Here is a 15018-nt window from a genome sequence, read left to right as displayed (position 1 = left end):
CCCACAACAAATGCGGGCCCTGAGAATTTGGGAACAGGAATCACTAGGCAGGAAGGCGTGAACCGGCAGCAGTATTCCCAGTCTTTAGGACTTGTGATCCTTGTTTTGATTTTCTGATTATATCTCTGTCTTCCCCTATCAAAAGGTGACTTGAATTTAAAGTCAGTGAATGTATTAAATTAATTGTGTGTAGTGGCAAAAAAAAAAAAAAAAAAAAAAAAGGGAACATGTTCTTCCTCGGTAATACAAAAAAGACAGTGAAACATACCATTTTTCCACTGTCATGTTAGCAAACAAACCTCAGGTATTATTTTATCAGTTAGTATGTTATTTTGTAGAGCCACTCAGAGTACTGATGGGGGTGTAAATTGTGTTTTTGGAAAATAATTCAGCAGAATTTACCGAGAGCCCAGCATATTTATACTCTTTACCTATTCTTTCCATACCCAGAAAGCTCTCCTAACAGAATAATTTGCACAAAGAAAAGCCCTGGGCACAAAGATGTTCACTGACACATTACTTTCAGAGCATTTTTCCTATTATAATACCTAATACATGCTCAATGTCAAAAGCTTGGGAGAACATAGGAAGGCACAAATTGGCACTTAAAAGATTGATCATAATCTTACCACACAAAAATAGCATTTTGATTAAAATTTTCTACTTTTTCCTATGCATATATCCTTTTTTTTTTTAGTTTTATTTATTTATTTATTTATTTATTTTTGGCTGCGTTGGGTCTTCATTGCTGCGCGAGGGCTTTCCTCTAGTTGCGGCGAGCGGGGGCTACTCTTTGTTGCAGTGCATGCGCTTCTCATTGCGGTGGCTTCTCTTGTTACAGAGCACAGGCCCTAGGCACATGGGCTTCAGTAGTTGTGGCACACGAGCTCAGTAGTTGTGGCTCACGGGCTCTAGAGCACAGGCTCAGTAGTTGTGGCACACGGGCTTAGTTGCTCTGCGGCATGTGGGATCTTCCCTGACCAGGGCTCGAACCTGTGTCCCCTGCATTGGCAGGCGGATTCTTAACCACTGCGCCACCAGGGAAGCCCTATCCTTTAAAAAATAGTTGTAGCATACCTTTTTCCCAGAGCCATGTATTTTGAATATTTTCTCCCTCTGTTGTACTCACCTGGGGAAACTCTAACCCTAGTTGAAACCAACTTTTCTTTCCTTTCTGGCGTACACCTGGACAATCAAACATTACTGGGGCAGAAAAAAGAAAATCACACAACTGAGCTGCCTGGTTTTACTTTGAATTTATGGTCACGGACCTCAAATTAGCCCTTAAACCTGTTGAGAAATGCTAAAACATCTCTGTAGGAAATCCCCTTTCGGGACTTCCCTGGTGATCCCTCGGTTAAGACACTGTGCTTCCACTGCAGGGAAGCAGGTTCGATCCCTGTATGTCAGGGAACTAAAAGGATATCCACTTTCCCAATCTTTGGGAAGATGTGTGATACCGTCTTTCTTCAAACCATCCATATACAGCACCACTGTCCCTACTCTGAGTCAGTGACCTCGTTTCTAATGAGGAAGTCTCTCCCCTCTGCCACCACTCTTTCAGCCCACCATTGGTCCCCTGCCTCTCCCCACCGGGTGGACCTGGTGCCCTGCCTCCTATCCCAGGTCAGGCTCTCTTCCTGTGTCTCAGACCCCAGCCCCTTCCTCCTCCTCAGGGACCTCAGTCTTTGAATGATCTGTCCTCTCTCCTGCACCATCAATCTCCCCCTCTCTTTTGGTTTATCACCAATACCACTTTTTTAAAATGCTGTAATTGGGAATCCCCCAGTGGTCCAGTGGTTAGGACCCCATGCTCTCACTGCCAGGGCCCCAGGTTGGATCCCTGGTTGGGGAACAAAGATCCCACAAGCCGCACAGCACGGCCAAAAAAAAAAAAAAAAAATAGTCTAATTTCTCACATCTTAAAAAAACAAAGGACTTCCCTGGTGGCACAGTGGTTAAGAATCCGCTTGCCAATGCAGGGGACACGGGTTCAGGCCCTGGTCCGGGAAGATCCCACATGCCTTGTAGCAACTAAGCCCGTGCACCACAACTACTGAGCCTGCGCTCTGGAGCCCGCGAGCCACAACTACTGAGCTCGCGAGCCACAACTACTGAAGCCCGCGTGCCTAGAGCCTGTGCTCTGCAACAAGAGAAGCCACCGCAATGAGAAGCCCACGCACCGCAACGAAGAGTAGCCCCCGCTCACCACAACTAGAGAAAGTCCGCGCGCAGCAACAAAGACCCAACGCAGCCAAAAATAAATAAATAAAAAATAAATAAATTTTTAAAAAAAGAATTGGTATTAAGTAAAAATAACTGAAGAAAAGCTTTCATTTCAAAAAAAAAAAAAAAGAAAAACCCTTCCTTGATTTCACATTCTCTGTCTACCCTGTCTAGCTTTCATACTTTCTCTGCTACCTTATAGGAAAACCCCTTGAAAAAGTTGTCTAGATAGTCTGTCTTCCTCATCACCCATTTTAAACTGGCTTCATCCTTATTGTTTCACAAGAATGCTTGTCAATAAAGACCATGTTTCCATCCCATCTTACTGGTCCTACAAGCATTTGGGATTTTCTCCAACCTTACCTCTATATGGTAATAATGCCCAGATTTTAAACTGTAGCTAAAGGTCAGTCTTTCAGGCTCCAGCTACCCTCCCTGTATCTCCCCTCGGACGTCTCTTAGCCATCTCAATCTTTAATCAAAAAAGGATTTTCGGTATTCTCCTACAGATCAGTTCTTTCCTCCCTCTAAATCTTTTGTGTCTCTACATCAATTTCTTTGTTTAAGCCAAAAAGCTAGGAGTTACCTGTTTCCTTTCTTTACTTTTCCCCCACACCCAATTCAGCAGCTAGCCCTGTTGGCTATACGTCCAGATAGATATCCAATTCACCCTCTTCTCACCATGTCCACTGCCACCAGCCATGGATGGGCCCTTGAGAAGGCGTCCTGACTGTACTCCTGCTTCAGTTCTTGCCCCCCTCCAATCTCATCTCTACAGCACATCAGATGACGTCCCTACCCTCGGTGGCTTTCCAGTGCCCTTCAGATAAAATCATCCTCCCGTCAAGGTCCCCTGTGATCGGGCCTCCAGCCTCAGCTTCTACCAGCTTCAGTTCCAAGAAGCTGTCAGGCTCTTTTTCCTTTTTCCACCTCGAGCCTTTGTGCCTCCCCATGCTCCTTTCCCAGCCTTTGAATGGCTGGCGTATTCCTCAGAGAGGCCGTGCCTGAGCCCGCCCTCCTTTTTTTTTGTCCACCACATGGGGGATCTTAGTTCCCCAACCAGGGATCGAACCTGCGCCCCCTGCAGTGGAAGTGTGGAGTCCTAACAACTGGACTGCCAGGGAAGTCCTTTTTTTTTTTTTTTTTCCTGTTTTTTTGTTTGTTTTTTGTTTTCTGGGTTTTTTTCATCTTTTTTTCTTCTGATCCCCTCTTAAAGGTAGCTCTCCACACTGGGTATTTTCCTTTCTACCACGGCCCTTATTTATTTACCTTAGAGCATTTGTGAGAAGCCGTGATTGCCCTTTTGTTTTGTCTGCTTCCGTCACTAGAGTGTAAGCTCCGAAGGAGCAGTGCCATGTCTGCTGTTGTTCATCCCTGGTGCTGGGTCCAGTGACTGGCAAACAGTGGTATTGAGTGAATGAGTGGGTATTTTCCATATCATTATTTCTAATGGGTACGTAGTATCCATTGCACAAATGTAACCTAATTGACTTAACCACTGCCTTATTATTTGATACATACGTTCCCAGTTTTTCACTACACTGAAACATGGGAAATAATCTAAATGGCTATTGGGAAAATTGTTGACTAAACTAGGGACTATTATGCAGGCATTTAAGATCCTAGGAAACATTTTTATTAACATGGAGAAATGAGTTTTCTTAATGAAAAAAAGCATAATACGAAATTATATATACAACATGATCTTAGCTATGTAAAAGTTCATGGGAAAAGCGAGTAGGAAATAAATTAAAATGTTAATTATGCATTTTGGGTTGGCAGGATTACAAATGATTTTTCTTTTTGATTTTTTTCAAGTATACAAGTAATACATGGTATTTTCTTCTTTATGCTTCTCTGTGTTTTCCAAGTTTACTGCAATGAGTGTGTATTTTTTTATAATCAGGTAAGAAGCTCTTAAAAATTTTAGAACACTTTGATAACACATCAGATTATTGTAGCTAGTCAAAAGCAGAGTCAGGAACCATCGTGCTCTGGAGAATGACCTACAATGTTTGAAGCACACTTGCTAATGACAGCTCTTAGCCTTGAGTCCTTCCAGGCCTGTGGATGATCTGGGTTTAGAAAGAGTAGCAGAGCGCTGTTTCCTGTGAATCCTCCGTGACCGGGTAGACTTGTGTGTGGTGTGACATTATAGAAACTGTGGCTTAACAAAAGTGTTGTTTTGGGGTGAGAGCATCCCACAGATGTGCTCAGGGTTGGAAAGATATCACAACTGCTCTTCACATCTGTTTTTGGAGCTTGACGGGAGCTCACGTGCCCTGGGGTATTGTCATAGCATTTTACCCACTTAAGTCAGTGGTTCTCAAACCCCAGACCCTTTTTGGGAATTCGAGGTCAAAACTATCTTCATAATAAGACTAAGATGTTATCTGCCTTCTCACTCTTATTCTGTCACAAACGTACAGTGAAGTTTTCCAGATGCTATATGATTCACAGCAGGTTATTTAAGAAGCAGAACCCAGCTGTCTTCTACGAAGCCAGACATTAAGGAGAGTTGCAAAGATGTAAAACAATGCCAATATTCTCACTAAAATTGTTTTATTATGGAAAATATAAATAGCATTTTGGGAATTCCCTGGTGGTCCAGTGGTTAGGACTCAGCACTTTCACTGCCATGGCCCAGGTTCAATCCCTGGTCAGGGAGCTGAGATCCCAAAAGTTGCACAACGCAGCCAAAAAACCAAAAATATAAATAGCATTTTAATGAAGTGCAACTATGTTATAGAATGGGTTTATTATTACTGTAATTGAATTAACACATATTTTAAAAATTTCTCAGTTTAACTTCTAATACAGGAAATGTCAGTAGATATTTGCCCACATACACAAACACTCTTTGAGGTCCTCAATATTTAAGAGTATAAAGGAGTCCTGAGACTACAAAGTTTGAGAACTACTGAATTAAGGAAGCAGGAAGAGAACTGTCTTTATGGTGGATTGATTATGGCTCAGTAGACAGATTGGTTCAATTGCATGACTCAGGAGAACCTAAGCCTGTGGAGGGAAAATGACCTCGTCTAATAGGCAGGGGTTGGAAGTCCTTGAAATTACATTAGATTTTTTCTTCCACCTCCCTCCTCCTTCCCTCTCTCCTTTCCTCCCTCTCCCCTTCCCTTCCTCCTTCTGTCCTTCCTTCCTTTTTCTCTCCTTTTTTAGAGATCATGCATGATGTGATAAAGAAGGTAAAGAAGAAGGGAGAGTGGAAGGTAAGTAGAAAAGCACAATTAATGACCTTAAAGGTGAGTTCATGGGGAAAAACAAGAATGGAGTAGAGTTGGGGAGAGGCATGTAGGCGGGGAATGAGGACCTTTGCTGTGCCCAGAGGATACCAAAAGCTTCTGGACTAGAGAAAGGTAATCTGCTGTGCCTCCCATTTTATACGATCCTGGTTAGGAAATCTCTTGGTCATAAAGCTTATCTTTAAGATCACCTGGTGAGGCATTCTAGAAGTGGAACTCTTTTATTCAAACAAGATCTTACCTGAATAAAGCAGAAGGTGGAATTATTCTGCTTGCTATGGGAGACAAGAGGGGACCCTTCTTGCCCCTCTGGTGGCCCTAAAGCGTGTCCGTGGAGCCCACACAGCAGTCCGAAAAGCCCCCATCTGGCCTATCCCGTCTGCCTGTAGCTACATAAGACAAAACAACTAAGCTTGTTTATCCATTTAACATTGAGAGCAGCGCTGGAAACTGTCATGTACCTGAAACACGTATTTAAGTCAGTCTAATTGATGATGGCCTCGGTTCCGGGAGTGGGTGATGCAAGTGGGAAACGTGCTGTCCTCCATCCAGGAAGTCTGTGTTTGAAGGACCATCTGGTTGTCTGGGGCCGGGCATTACAGTGACCAGGAGAGCACACCATCTTACTTGAACTTCCCTGTGTGTTGTTGAAGGGCTTATGCCAACCATTCTTGCTCCCGGGTTTTCCTGTCGTGAAGTTCACCCGGCCTGGGAACAGCAGAGCTGACTGGTACCAGGAGGCTTTTGACGTCTCACCCTGGCCTCGTGAGATTACGTTTTAGCCGAAGCATCCATCCTTACACCCAGAGCGGGAGGCCAGCTGGTGGGAGCTCTTTATGCCTGCCTTTATCTCTTACGCTTCCCATCAGTAATGGACTTGTGGACATGTGAATTTTAAACTAACCTTGAGGAAGCTGCCTCGTAAAATGAAAACTGATTGGCCCTCGTGCTACAGCAAGATGCTTTCGGGCCCACATTTTTCCAGCACCTGTTGCCTGGGTTTCTATCTTTGAAGCAGCAGAGGAGAAATAGCTTTGTTTTAGCTTCCCCTCTCCACTGTGGGCCGAATGGAGATAGGAGAGGTTGGCTGAAGAATTGCAGGTATGAAGCTTTTAGACCAGGACGGCACGTTCTTATTCTTCCCGTCTGAACTGAGATAGTTTTGCTCCCGGGACGACACGTGTGCTGGTCCATCCTGATGACGTCTGCAACGAAGTCCTCTCCTTCCACCCCGTAAATGTGGCACTATGTTCATTCTCCCATTAAGAAAAAGTTCACGCCCTGAAAAAATACCCTCTAATATGGATTTCTCCGAGTGTGGATGCTGTAGATGAATTTTTTTCTTTTCCTTTTTTTTCTTTCTTTCTTTTTCTTTTTTTTTTTTTTTTTTTGCATTTTTATGAGTATTTTCTTTGTCATGGGAAAAACTTTAATTTTTTTAAGTTTAAAATATTAAGTCACATCAGTGAGAGCAAACTCTCCTAGAAGCTTAGGTTTGGTGGGGAAATAAAAGCTAGCATGTATCTCGGCAAACTTCTGGCCCGTAGGAAGCATTGATAACTCAGAATTCTGCGTTGCTAAGCTCTTTCTGAAGTCTGACTGGGTCACCGGAGGAGATAATCGTAGCAGGTGCCCGTCAGGCTGTAAACTGTTCCCTTTGTTTGCAGGTGCTGGTGGTGGATCAGCTGAGCATGAGGATGCTTTCCTCCTGCTGTAAGATGACGGACATCATGACCGAGGGGATAACAAGTGAGCGGCCTTCCCTCTGCCCTCCCGCGACACTCAGCCTTCTCTTGGGGTGTTCTTTCTCCTCCCTATCTGTTATTATCTTGCTTGACTTTATTTTTTTTCATAATTTTTATTCACGAAACCACATTCGTTTTTTTTTGTTTTTTTTTTTTGGAGGCGTCGGGTCTTTGTTGTGGCCTGTGGGTTCTTCCTGTGGTGCGCAGGCTTAGTTGCCCCACGGCATGTGGGACCTTAGTTCCCTGACCAGGGATCGAACCCACGTCCCCTGCATTGGAAGGTGGATTCTTAACCACTGGACCACCAGGGAGGTCCCTATCTTGCTTGACTTTAAATCTTCCAACAACCTGGGTGGTAGGACCGTAAGTTCCTGAGAGAGACCCCAGGCTTTCTTGTTCTTCACTGAATCCCCCGCATCCAATCCAGTGTTAGATGCCCGTTAAGTATCTGTGAAAGGATGCCAAAGGAAGGCTCAATCAAGAAAAAAAAAAAAAAGGCAGGCCACCCAATAGAAAAAAATGGACAAAAGAATTAAACAGGCACTTAACAAAGGAAGAAATCCAAATGGCCAATAAATACGTGAAAAATTGGCCCCCTCAGTAGTGGTCGGGGGAATGCAATTAAAACCAGAGTGAGATACTGCTATGTACTCAGATTGGAGTATTTAAAATATGATAATGCCAAGTGGCAGGATATAGAAAAATGGAACTCCGATCTGACACGTGTCAGTTGGTACAGCTACTTTGAAAAACACTTGGCAGAGTCTAGGAGAGTTGAGGCATGCAGAGCCTATGAGCCAGCACATCTGCAGTTAGATGTGTGTCCTAGGTAACCCAGGTGTGTGCGCCCAGGATGCTCACAGAGCATCACTCATAGTAGCCCCAAAGTGGGAGCAACCAAAACGTCCATCAGGAGTAGAATGGTAAAATAAATTGTGGAATAGTCACACAGCAGAATACTATTGATATATAGCAAAGAAGAGGAACGAACTCTGACTACTGGCTCATTCCAAAATGTAAATGAATCTGATAAACAATGTTGAGCAAAAGAAGCAAGGTACATGCTTAACAATATGCCTTAATTTACGTAATGTTCAAAAACAGGCAGAGCTAAGCTCTACTGCTTTGAAATGCAGGGACAAGTGAGTCTTAAACAACCACAAAGAGAAGTGATCACCATTCATGTCACCATGGTGGTTCTCTTTGGGGAAGAGGGAGGAAATTGTGATGAGGGAGGGTGTAGGAGGGCACTTCTGCAGTGCTGATGGGTTCTGTTGCCTGACTGGGGTGGTGCTTGTGCAGAATTTGCTTTATAATTATTTGTATGTTTATGTTTAATTCATTCTTTGGAATGTGCTTTAGAATTTCACAGTAATAGGTTTTTGAAATAAGTTCAGTCACCTGCTCAAGGTCAGTGGCCAGTGTCACACCTGAGACTAGGACACAGACCTCCTGGCTGCTCTCCCCAGCTCTTTTCACATTTGTGTGCAGCTCAAGTCTTACTTAGGAGCCCCTTTCAGGAGAGATCATGTATTTTAATCTGTGAAACAGCACTGATGGAAAAGCAGTCTATTTTGAGGTATTATTTCAAACAAGGAAGCTTAACCTTTGTTTTTCCTCCTAAAAAACTTCGGGTGGAACATACCTGTTGCAACGCAGCTCCCAGTTTTTTCCCCTGGAGAGAACTTTTATATGGTATGTGGCCCACAGACTACTGCCGGTCTTTGTTGAAATTACTACCATACCACAATCACGGGAGGGAGAGCAAGGAGGGTTGAGGTTTTCATTAAGCTAGATGAATGTAATTTAAAGGTTGGTGATTTCATCATTTTTAAAAACACATTTCGGCAAAAAAAATTTTTTTAAGATAAAAAAGAAAACAAAAAAAGGAAAATAAAATAAAACAAAATAAAAACATATTTCCAAATCTAGTTTATCTATCACCGAAAGCATAGTCCTGTAAATAGGAGTACATAATTTTTGGTGTGACTTTACATCATTCAGTGATCCAAGACCAGACTTGCCCCTGTTTTGAGCTTCAAAGTTATTTTCCTCACTGAATTTTTAAAACTTTTTTTTTCCTCTATCAAGGCAAAAAATGCAAATATAGGAAAAAAGCCAAATGTAGCTAATGAGCTTCTAACGAAGAAGCAGCACCGTCCTGCCCTCCTTCTTCCTCCCCCATCCCCGAGGATCCATCACCCCAGAGGCAGCCGCTCTGCTCTTTCTTCTGGTTATCTTTTTGATATTTCTAAATAAGTGCTTATAGGATTATCTCTTGATTCATCATGTTAGACATTATCTGTTGACTTCCTGTGGTAGATGAGGGTTCAGCTCTCCCCTCCGGCCCACAAACTCTTCCCTATCCCAGAAGTTTTTTTTAAATGTCCTTACTTGGCAAGATTTAAAAGTCAGCAAGCCTGTGTTAACCACCCCCAAATATTTGGGGGGGGGGAAGTATTACTGGCCTATGAAATTCAAAAATCTACAACCCCTGATAAAGTAGATGGTTGAGAGATTTTGGTATTAATTTGAACATTGTTTGGGGTGAAAAGTCTTTGTAAATGTTACAAGGGATACTTCTAAAGGGATGCTTTTATTTGCTTACATCACCTACGTAGGAAGAATGGCACTGTACGATTTCCTGCTCGCTCTGTACCAGAGGACAGTGTAGCGTAGGTGATGCATCCTAAGCTTTATCAGGTGACTAGAGAGATGATGACTTAGGTCTTCTTTCCCCAGCAGATGAAGTAGCTGACATACTGTAAAAGAAACCAGCAAACCGAACACCCACGGTTTGCTTTAACAAAATTTGATGTTTAGTCTTTGAACTATTGAGAGGAAACAGTATTATACAGAAGGTATGTTTGGAATGTCTTCATTTGATATACAAAGGAAAATGATAAAACGATCTAATTGTTGAAAAACCAACCCAACATGGAAATTCTAAAGGAATTGGGATTATCTAGGACAGATGAGAAAAAACGGAAGGAAGAGGCAAAAGACTAGATCAAGGAATTTACTTAAACTGAAATGGGAAATAGGAAGTATTTAGTGTGATAAGGTTTCAGGTTTTCTACCACCTGAGCCTCGTGAGACAGAGGAACGTGGTAACTCTGGGGAAGGGGCATTGAGTCTTTCCTCCCCCCACTGTAGATTTTTATTGCGCCAGTCTGAAGGTGGCCTCTCTCTATGGCTTCTAGTTTTATGATCACCAGTTCTGTTTTCTTATTTACCATGGGCCGCTGTTTTGTTGTCTAGTTGTGGAAGACATCAACAAGCGCCGAGAGCCGCTCCCCAGCCTGGAAGCTGTGTATCTCATCACTCCCTCTGAGAAGGTAAGCCCTGCCCAGAAGAGCTTTGGCTGAGGTTACACGTGCTGGCTTGGTGTCTGTGTGGCACCATGTCTGATGGTTCTGGGTTAAGCACGCATTTAACACCCTGCTCTGTTTAAGCGTGCAATCCACCAACGGGGAAGGGGGGTTGCGGTGAGGAGTGAAGAGTACATTCATTAAGCTTTCTGCCAAAAGCCAGGCTGGACCAATCTCGATTCCCCCTTGTGTTCGCTTTCTAAGTAGGAGATCACTTTATCTAGTGATCCGCCTCCAGAACTTGGGTATTTTATGCTTTCAGATCTCTCTTTTTTTGGCCTCGCCACGCAGCTTGCAGGATCTTAGTTCCCCCGACCAGGGTTTGAACCTGGGTCCCCTGCAGTGGAAGCTTGGGGTCCTAACCACTGGACCACCAAGGAATTCCCAGATTTATTTCATCAATATCCAGTTAGGGTTCAAATTTACCTGTCCTATCATTTTGGGGGGTTGGTTCAAATCAGTATCCAAGCAAGGCCCACCTTCTTGCTTTTGGTTGCTAGTTGTCTTAATGAAAATTCCCCCCAGTTTTCATGTTTTCTTTTCATTTTTGAAAACTGGCTTATGCGTGAGTTTCTGCAGATGCAACTAAATTGCCAGAACTTCATCGCGGTGAATCTCCTGGCAGGTTTCTGACCACTTTCCTCTTTTGTGGGTTTCTTCTTAGGAACCCAAGTTATGGTGGCTCCAAAGCATAGACGCTGTCGTTTTGGAATGAGCTGGGGAGGCTTTTGTTCATCTAAACTCTGAAACAATCCTAATCTTAAATCCTCAGAACTCAGTTATGGCCGAACATAAGTTAGAATTATACGTCAGAAATCCCTTGCTATTTTATGCATGTAGCTTGAAGCCAGCATGGATTTGACTCTGTTCAGATGTAGGTTCCATTTGCTTCTAGAATCGGATCCAGTTCCCTTTTTTTCCCTTTCCACAGTCTGTCCACTCTCTCATCAGTGACTTTAAGGACCCACCAACTGCCAAGTACCGGGCTGCACACGTCTTCTTCACTGACTGTGAGTAGAGCTGTCAGCTGCCGCCCCGGCCTTCCTGCACAGCCAGACTGACCCCAACCAAGCCAGGCCAACAGGGAAGAAATGGGTTGTTCCCACATTTGTCCTGATCTTTTATTTTCTCTTCCGAAGACAAATTGCATAAGAGATAAAAATAAACGCCCACAAATACAAACCTACTAGGTCCTGCAGTCCCTTCCTGATTAAAAAAATAGCTCCTCTTCTAAGGTCTAGCATGTTTAATGCTCAGAAGAATTTTCCAATGCCAGCCTTGGTGTTTCATTGTATAGACTTCCAGATATCACTATAAACTGCAGTGTGTTTCCATCTACTTTTTAACTACAAAGACACTCTGATCTGGTGGTATTTGTATCAGGTACAACTGTATCATTGTCCTAGAATGTGTTTTGTTGCTTTGTGGAGGTTTTGTGCATGGAACCTAGTGCAGAGTGCACAATAATAACAGTTCACCCTGTGTTCTCTCTGGGGAAAACCCCACAAAACTCACCACTGAGCAGGTGGGGGAGGGTTCTTGCAAAGAAGAATTTTATACTCTTTGAAGACGGGTGGCAAAGAAAGCAGGCAGATGGCATTAGTAATAATAAACCAATGACACATTTCTGGGGACCTGAAACTATTTGTTTGGCCCAGAAGAGTCATGAGAAATCGTGGTTCCCCCACCAAGTGGGACTCCTGTGCAGCAGAGTTCCTTAGAGGGCCTGGGGAAATGTCTGCATCACATTTCCCAACGATTTTATTTTTCTTTACTTATTTTTCATAAGTATCTCGGATGTGTGGCGTTTGTTTATATTACAGGCCTTTTCCTGATCCCTTCTTGATCTCTCTTGGTTCTTTTTCTTCCTCTCCTTAATGTCAGAAAATAGTTTTTATTAGCTCTCAATATCTCAGTCTTTATTGCCATTTGTTTCTTTGTTATACATTGAGGGCCTTGTAGGTGGTTTTGTATTCCTTTTATTCCTTTTATACCCTAGAGGTAGTAGGTTGTAGGGTAGGATGAACTTTCTATTTACCTTTTTAAAATCCTAATAAAATAAAGAATTCCCTGGATATGTGCGAATGGTGAAATGAACCAGAAAATGGGCAGGAAAACCTACTGTCTTTGTCATTCTGGCAGCTTGTCCAGACGCCCTGTTTAACGAGCTAGTAAAATCTCGAGCAGCCAAAGTCATCAGAACTCTGACGGAAATCAACATTGCATTTCTTCCATATGAATCCCAGGTGAGACTGCGTGGGGGAGGGCATAGAAAATCCACATCCTGGCTCTTCTCTCAGGAACTCTGGCCACATGCGAGAGGGTGGGGCAGGGGTGCAATAAAGAGAGTGGGGGAGGGGATTGCTGAATGACGTGTTGTGAGTGGACGTTTACGTAATGGCAACAGTAGTCCTTAGGGGTCTGCCCAAGATGCCCTCGTGTTAGTCTCCAGTTATTTCTGACTTTCTGCAGCCATCCTGCCCTTCTTAGTGTTCATTTCATCCTCACTCACATTGTTCACGCCTACTGGCTGACTCCTTGAATAAGCAAAAAGTAGCCAATCCAGAAAGAGCTTGGGAGAAGGGGAGGGGAAGGGATCAGACAACACCCGTTTGCTGCAAAGGAGACTGTTTTTATGTAGAGATAACCTCAGCTTGTCATGTGCCGAAGGAACAGATGGTGGCCTTCGTCATGAGCTGTTAACACTTCAAGTGCCAAAACCTCTCCTCTTGGAAAAAAACAAAGTCGTTAAACCAGTAAAGGTGAAGCTGATCATGAGAGAACATACAAAATTTTTACCTTAGTATTTTAAGATTTGTTAAAATGCCTCCTCCTTGCAAAGAAACAAAAAATAACACAACTTCTGTGCATTTTGTAGACGTAAGAGATGATTGTGGCATTCCGGGTCTTTATAGATCAGCTTCTAGACGCCAGAGAGTGACCAATTCTTCAGTAAGAAGAGATGGAAAAAATAGAGTGTGAATATTTTAAAAAGACAGTCTCTTTGCCCTCTCACTTGGCCTAAAGCTTAATCTCAGCTTGAGCACAGGAATTTTTTTCCTCTGTGTGAGCCCTGTCACCACCTGGATTGAACAAAATCGAACTTTAGCATACACAACCATATTATATTTCGTATATTTTTGAAACGTGATAACCTTTTTTTAAAACCTCAGGTTTTCCAGATCATGGTAGTTTACCTCATAGAGATTCTGAGAGAATACTGATAGCTGGTAGCCTTGTAGTTTAAGAGGGAAGTTTAGTCTTCTAGAACCCTCCAAAAAAAAAAAAAAAGAAAAAGAAAAATACTTAGAACATACTATGAGGATAGGAAATTATTAAATCCATACAGAGCTCCTTTATTTGCTACAGTCACAGCACAATTTCTAGCCTGTCCCTTATTTATTTAAACTTACAATGCAACGGCCCGTGTGGTGCGCCAAGACCTCCCCCCCTGCTCTCCTCCTGGGCTCCTCGCTGTTCATCAGACGCAGGCACACGCCTGCCTCAGGGCCTTGGCACCAGCCGGTCCCTCAGGGAGCCCCCTGCTGGGCAGAAACCCTGCACCTCCTTCAAGCCCTGGCTCAAAACATCCCCTCCTCAAGGAGGCCTCGTGTCCTCCCTGTACATCCTGTGGGCATTCTTTCCCTGCTCCTTATGTTCTCATACACGTACCCATTTCTCAGATACCATAAAATTTACTCTTCATTATGTTTGTTGTCTGCCTCTTCCTGCAAGATTGCGCGCTCCTTGAGGGCAGTCATGGTTTGGTCACTAACAGTTCCAAGTGGTTAGCACAGTGCCTGGCACCCAGCAGACACCCAAGCCGTGTTTGTAGAAGAAATGAAAATCTGAGACACCCAGCCTCACTACCAGCTTGGAAAAAAACTCTGACGGTTCACCATTCTGGATGTATATGACAGTTCACCGTTCTGGAAATATATGTATTTCTTCCCCGTCTCAGGTGTATTCCTTGGACTCTGCTGACTCTTTCCAAAGCTTCTACAGTCCCCACAAGGCTCAGATGAAGAATCCGATCCTGGAGCGCCTGGCGGAGCAGATCGCAACTCTGTGCGCCACCCTGAAGGAGTACCCAGCCGTGCGGTATCGGGGGTAAGGCTGCGCCCCAGTCTGCCTTCGGTGGCCCCCCCAACGTGTCCCCAAGCAAGGAACTTACTCTGGCCTTGCCATTCCTCTGGCAGTTGTCTCCGGAGGGTCAAGATTTGAGCGTCTCCATTTATAATTATTTTCCAGTGTTTTTGCTCTTTTCTAAATTTTATTGTGGAATATACCAATACATACAGAAAAGGGCATGAAATACATATCTTCAGTCAGTGAATAACTAAATGTGAACTCCCTGTAACTACAATCCAGATTTCCTACAATTTTTCATCTCTTCCTAACCTTAAAAATCAA

General features: G+C 43.5%; 1 protein-coding gene across 1 annotated transcript in view; it reads left to right on the top strand.

The window, feature by feature from the left end:
* The window catches only part of STXBP1 (syntaxin binding protein 1), a 70653-nt gene that overhangs the window by 29211 nt on the left and 26424 nt on the right, over nucleotides 1-15018 (top strand). The window contains exons 2-7 of the mRNA XM_068552817.1: nucleotides 5407-5456; nucleotides 7157-7238; nucleotides 10496-10572; nucleotides 11537-11615; nucleotides 12748-12851; nucleotides 14567-14715. Of these exons, the coding sequence (XP_068408918.1) occupies nucleotides 5407-5456; nucleotides 7157-7238; nucleotides 10496-10572; nucleotides 11537-11615; nucleotides 12748-12851; nucleotides 14567-14715 (541 nt within the window). The remainder of the gene's footprint in view (nucleotides 1-5406; nucleotides 5457-7156; nucleotides 7239-10495; nucleotides 10573-11536; nucleotides 11616-12747; nucleotides 12852-14566; nucleotides 14716-15018) is intronic.

The sequence above is a fragment of the Eschrichtius robustus genome, chromosome 10, assembly GCF_028021215.1.
Source record: "Eschrichtius robustus isolate mEscRob2 chromosome 10, mEscRob2.pri, whole genome shotgun sequence".
NCBI lineage: Eukaryota > Metazoa > Chordata > Mammalia > Artiodactyla > Eschrichtiidae > Eschrichtius > Eschrichtius robustus.
This window is presented reverse-complemented; position numbering and strand designations above follow the sequence as displayed.